The sequence below is a fragment of the Nesoenas mayeri genome (assembly GCF_963082525.1).
Source record: "Nesoenas mayeri genome assembly, chromosome: W".
In the NCBI taxonomy this organism is placed as follows: Eukaryota; Metazoa; Chordata; class Aves; order Columbiformes; family Columbidae; genus Nesoenas; species Nesoenas mayeri.
Genome location: NC_137553.1, coordinates 343256 through 349292, shown reverse-complemented (window position 1 = coordinate 349292; position 6037 = coordinate 343256). Strand labels below are relative to the sequence as shown.

The 6037-nt window shown below is 45.2% G+C and overlaps 1 protein-coding gene across 1 annotated transcript in view; it reads left to right on the top strand.

Annotated features, from left to right (window-relative positions):
- Nucleotides 1–1715: 1715 nt before the first annotated feature.
- Nucleotides 1716–6037, top strand: part of LOC308051399 (alpha-2,8-sialyltransferase 8E-like) — a gene marked incomplete at both ends in the record, with an annotated part of 89404 nt that continues 85082 nt past the window's right edge. The window contains one exon of the mRNA XM_080361831.1: nt 1716–1846. Within this exon, the coding sequence (XP_080217957.1) occupies nt 1716–1846 (131 nt within the window). The remainder of the gene's footprint in view (nt 1847–6037) is intronic.

Sequence of the window (6037 nt, the reverse complement as noted above, 5' to 3'; positions counted from 1 at the left end):
CACGCCAGGGAGTTACTCCACCAGTCCATTTCCTTGTCACACTCCCTGATGGTCCTCAGCATCTCAACCTCCTCCTTAAGCTTTGCAACCATGCTGAGCAGATCTTGCACCTGCTCACACCTCACACAGGTGGAATGCTGGTCATTGTCATCCAGCAGCAATAGGCTCTGGCACTCCCTGCAGCCAGAAACCTGAATAGCCACGGTGTGGGGTAGGCAGTCTGTCTGAGTTGCTACAGTCTTCTTCAGACAAGCTCTCTTTCTGTTTGAGAGCATGGTTGGCAACAGTATGAGACACTGGCAATAGGTGAGAGTCTAACTAGTAAAAGGTGACAACCTCTACACCCTAGTGCATGAGTTACCACACCTGCTGCTGCAGCACAGCATGGGTGCTACTCACCCGTGTCACAAGCCAATTGCCCCTTCCAGCACCTGGTGGGCAGCAACAAGTCACTGTGCTCCCGGAGGCTTTTTCAAGACGAGGGGCAGGGGGTGTGATCGCCCTCGCCTCGGTAACGCCCACTCCACGTCAGCTGCTCTCGCAAGGGCTGCTGGGAGCTGCCGGGTCTCTCGATAACGAAAGTGCCCGATTGAGAGAAAAAAAAAAAACAACAAAAAACAACAAACTAAAAAGGCTTCTCTGTACCTCAAAGATTTCGCTTAATCGGGACCTGCCGAGCTGCCTCCGATCAGCTGATCTCAGGAACTGAGTTTCTGGTGAAGCGAACTATTTCTGGTGAAGGAACAATCGGAATATTTGTCTCTTTAAATTAATGTTTCTTGGAGGCAGTCTCCCTTTCTGCAGCTTTGAGGCTACTCAGAGCCTCCAATAAATCAGTATGCAGGAGCTGTGAGCTCTGTCCTTGAAGAGATGCACAGTGACCTTGCTTACGCTCACTCCAGAGGAATAACCAGGGGAAACAGAGGAGTCCAAATAGTGAGAGCTCTACGACTAAGGGCACTGTATTCTGCATGCAAATGCTACTGTATGGAACACACTGCTACACAGAATGCAGCTCTCCTGCTAGCCTGACCAGATTGCTGCTGTTGTGTTTTTTTGTTTTGTTTTGTTTTTTGTTTGGTTTTTTTTTGGTGGTTATTTTTTGCTTGCTTGTTTGGGTTTTTTTTGGGTTTTGTTTGTTTTCTTTTGTTTTTTGCAGGGAACTGAATGAAATCCTCATGATCGTTACATGCTTATTCAATAATAGCACACCCCAGTCAATTCTCTTCGCAAGCACGTTTCATTGGAATCACTGAGCAGAAGCTGAGACGGGCTGATGACTATGCGTTTCCAACGCAGGTTGCCAGAACTTGCCATTGGCTGCAGTTTTCTAGTTTATTTGCAGCTTCCCCCATCTGGAATATGAAAATGGGATTGAAGTAGATAATTGCTAGCCAGTTTGTGAGAAAGGCTTAGAGAGAACAGAATGCCTTTTGCACAGCACAGGCTGGCTGTGCTGAAAGAGCTCACAGAGATGATTTTAGATGTTACCCACGTCTGAATCTCCTGGAAACTTTACCGTGGAAGCAAGCCATTGTACACAGCCCTGGATCTAACATCTAAAAGGGGCAAGGAAGCGGCAGCAGGGCCAAAAAATGGGGTACTTTGTCCTTGGATTGCTCAGAGAAAAACCAGCAAGCGTTTCCCTCCACTTCCCAGCGAAAAGGGCATGAGAGCGACAATGAACTGAATTTTTCTCCCAGCAGAGCTTCAGGATGGGATACACCGACCCTTCATCAAGCAGGGATTTGCTGGGAAATAGAACTTTGTTCTTCATCTTCATCTGCGCCTTTGCTGTGGTCACCTTGCTGCAGCAGATCCTCTATGGGAGAAACTATCTCAAAAGGTAAGGGGGGATTTGAGGGAACGGGAAAAGTTGATCGAACTGAATGGAGACACAGATCCAGCCATACCATTATAACAGTTCAAACCACTTCTCAGTGTTGTGCTGGCAATATTAAATATCTTGTCAATCCGGGAAGGTGAATCCAGCATCTGTAATGTCTGTTAGATTATTCATAAAGGAGACTGTTAGGCAGAATATAATTATTTGTGTGTTTCTTAGATTGTGTTTTAGTGCCCAGCTGTTGTAAAAATCTAGGTTTTACTTAATTTAAGCTAGATTGATTTGTACCACCAGAGTATTTGCTCCTGATCAGACCCTGCCATATAGGCTTTTCACCCTATGTAAATTCAAGCTGAAATGGCTTGAGAGGTTAAATTAAGGCAGCATGCTCATTGCCTAAACTTTAGTGTCTTCTGGATGAAATTCCTAAAATCAATGTGGCAATATTAGTGTTCCAAATAACAGAGAGAGCACTTCATTTTTTCACTGCTGAATTCTCAGGGATTTATTGCCGAGACTGCTTTTCTGTAGAGTACATCAGTCTTTGATCTGAAAATGGTACAGCTCTTTTTACAGCAAACACCAGTGTTGATCTTCCAGTCTTTAGCCTTGACCCATGCAGAGTTTATTTTACTTAAAATCAGTTTGAGGTGTTGTGGCTTGTATGATTCTGTAAACAGAACATTTCTCTTACGTACTTTGAGGTAAGTGGGTTTCAGTAGTGCAGGCAGCTGCTGTGGCATTTTTTATTGGAATTTAGCTGCATTTTGCAATGCTTTAGTTTCTTGCCTGGTTTGCAAATCATGTAGTTGTTTACCTTGTGCTAAGAGCAAGCAAAATGCTGACAGATCAGCAAAGGTTTCTTGCTGGAAGCAGGGGGAAGATCAAGATCAAGACAGGAGTGTTGTAGTTTATCCACAGAGCAATTTACGTACCTTGCTTAGCAGTGAGTCCTTGGCTGAGGGACTTTGTCTCCTTTTGGGCACCCTGCTTTCCAAAAGATGTGACTCAGTTGGAAGGAGGTGAAGGAAAGCAGCAAGAATGGGCAGAGTTGTAGAAAATGTGTTTGTTCGTCTTGGAGAAAATTGAGGGGAGATATGATAACTGTCTTAAAAAAACCCAAACTATTTCTGCCAAGAGGAAGGTAATAAGCACATCCCTGTGAAGACTCCTGAGATGACAAGAAGTCATGGGCTTAAGTTGCAGAAGGAAAAATTTGGCTTTACCCATGAAGGAAACTTTTAAACAATAAGGCTGCCTGAGGAGGTATAAAATCTCCATCTTTGGGGGCTTCAGGAATGTGTTAGGTAGAGAAGGGTCATATTGATCTGCCTTGGTGTTGAGAGGATGACTTTATGACCAGTTCAAGTCTCATCTTGCCTTATTTTCTCAGTTTTTCTCATTTGTCCTAGAGGCCTTGCAGCCCTACTGGTACTTGCTTTTCTTAGTTGATAGGACTGCAACAAAATTGCAGCAATGAAAAAGAAATCAAAAGTATAGATAGAAATGGAAAAAAATAGCAAAGATAAAATGGTGAAAAGTCGCAACTAAAACTCTTTCACTGAGTGATCTCTGTGGCCAATCTCTGTCCTGTCTCATGCCCTGGGGGCCTCTCCTTTCATCAGCAGACTGCCCAGAATGTAAAAAAGAGTGATGTTCGATTCCCAGGCTTGTAAGGAGAAAGTTTGGTTCTGAGCACTCTGTCAAAAAAGGGTAAAGCAGGGAGATGTGCATACATTTTGTGACTTTGACTGGAAAGCACTGTTTATTTTTTTTAAATTCCATCTTGTAATTATTTATTTATTTTTAATCACATGAAAGTCTCTAAAAGGGTCCCTCCCACTCAGTGCAGGGAAAAAGCACTTTGACTCCTTTCTGCTGGGAAGTGGTAGTTCCCACCTTTCATGGAATTAAAAATGCAGGATGTAGAAGTCTCAGGCTGTCAGTTATTAATGATAGAAAGGTGATTTACATAGCAGCCTACATCATTACCATAATATCATAATGAAGGTACTTTTTCACCTTTTCTTTCCCTCTCTCTCATGCCCTGCAGTACATTATGGTTAACATTCCCAGAGTGATTTGCTCACCATTTCTCTTTGTGCAGCAGTAGTTGTAATTACTCTTTAATTACTCTTTTCCTTCTCAAACCTCCTGTGTTCAGTCCCCTGTTAGAAGCTGATACCAGCTGTGAGGTTCCTTGGACATATTATATCTCATACCACCAGGGCCCACAGTGGAGCTGGTGGTTTTGGAGAGCATTTGTGCGGAGGGAAAGTGAGATATTTATAGCTTTGGTGCCACTTGCCAAGCTGGAGCTTAGAGTTGCTGCCTAAACCTAAAGCCATTTACTCGCTACAATTCAACACACTGCTTGTTTTATGATCACCTTTGCTCACATCCCAACATCTGCAACAGTAACCAGCCTCTAGGCCTCTTCCCAAGGCAGTGGGAAGAAATTCCCTAGTATATTTACATTTAGAGAAACCTAAAGATTGCCCTGAAGTACTATTCCAGTAAATATACAATGCTTTTAAGCCTAAACGTAGCACAGGGCTAGCATGTTTCTTCACAAGAAGATGGTGGAAATGGGTCAAGTCCAGCAATCAGGGGGAATCTGATTGAAAGCAGGCAGCTTGGGCACATGTCATGGAATATTACCCCGAGGTTAATTTAAGGGACAACAGGGTCCAAAACAACTTTTATTAAACCGGTGAGAAACAGGGTTTTAGCATTCCAAAAGTGACTTAAATAAAGGTTCGGATATCAGTTGAGGAAAATTATTTAGGGGCAGCAACCACTACAACAGGCGGTCCACAGAGTGCATGCACGTGGCTTCACTCAAAACAATGCCGGAGTCGCCCCTGAGTCTCGGAGAAGAACCCACTTGCCCAAGCTCATAGCAGGATTATTTTTAAAGAGATACGCGTACTCGTAGTGAGTACGGAAAGTGTACACTTGCGATTCCACGAGGGTAAATTTATAATACACTCGCAATCCTGCGAGAGTTAATTTACTTACACGTGCAAATGTGCACGGAATATTACACGTGCTTACGTGGAAGCACGGGAGGAAAATACACTCGCGATTGTGCGAGGAAATAATTTAAAGTACGCGTGCAAATGTGCACGGAAAGTTACACGTGCATATGTGCATGGAAAGTATAAATATACTCTCAATCCTGCGAGAATTAATTTTACACGCGCTCATATGGAGCATGGAAAGTTATACGTGCATATGTGCACGAAAAGTATAAATATACTCGCAATCCTGCGAGAGTTTTACTCACAGCCGTGGCGGCGAGGCAAGCGGAGTCTCCATCCCGGGGAGCTGGGGGGGCCGTGGCTCCTGGCGGCAGGCTAAGCTCGTGCTCCGAGAAACTCGCGACAATGGGCGGAGTTTCGACGAGAATCCCGTTTTTGTAATTTGATCAGACCTGACTGTAGGCATTGTTAAAGCTCCTCCGCACCCCCCACACTGGCTGTGGGTGCCCCCGAAGCCTCCCAAAAACATCCCCCACCCTGGGCGTGGGCGCCCAGCGGCTCTGCTAATGGCCCCTGGCCAGGATGCTCCGGGGCCAAACAAAAGAAGCCATTAGCCTCGAGTAGCAGAGAAAGAGAGGAGATGTGCCCACCCCTCCATGCTGAAGGAGGGAGGGGGAGAGAGGGGGCAGAGAGGGGGAGTGAGGGGGGGGTTGCATTCTGCCACAGCACAACACAGGGGACATCATAGACTAGGGACTGGTCCCAATAAGTGGTGTGGACAGAGGCACCCTTTTCTTGGAGAAAGATGGAAAAAAATAGCTGTATGGCTGTAAGCTGTGCCGTGCCCCTTGCCCTTACAAGCAGGGCATAAAAAGCCACCTCAAGCTCTCCATGGAGGCTCATGGTCCCGTGTTTGCCCACGGCCACACTCCCAAAGCTTAGTTGTGGGATGCTCCAGGAAAGAAACTCTTCTCAGCGAAATTTGATAAGTGGCCCAGCCTCTGGTCAAGTCCTCTCTTTCCCCTTAATGAGATATTGATGAGCTCGTGGCATTGCTGGAAGAAGAGGAGAACATAGAGATTGATTCACACATTTTTCAGCCACCCCACAATGTTCTCTGCTCCTTCCTCTGCTGTTTTGTACCAAGTTGTCGGAAAGCAGAATCCTGCCCACCATTTTTTTCCATTTTTTGGTTTTCCTACAAGTG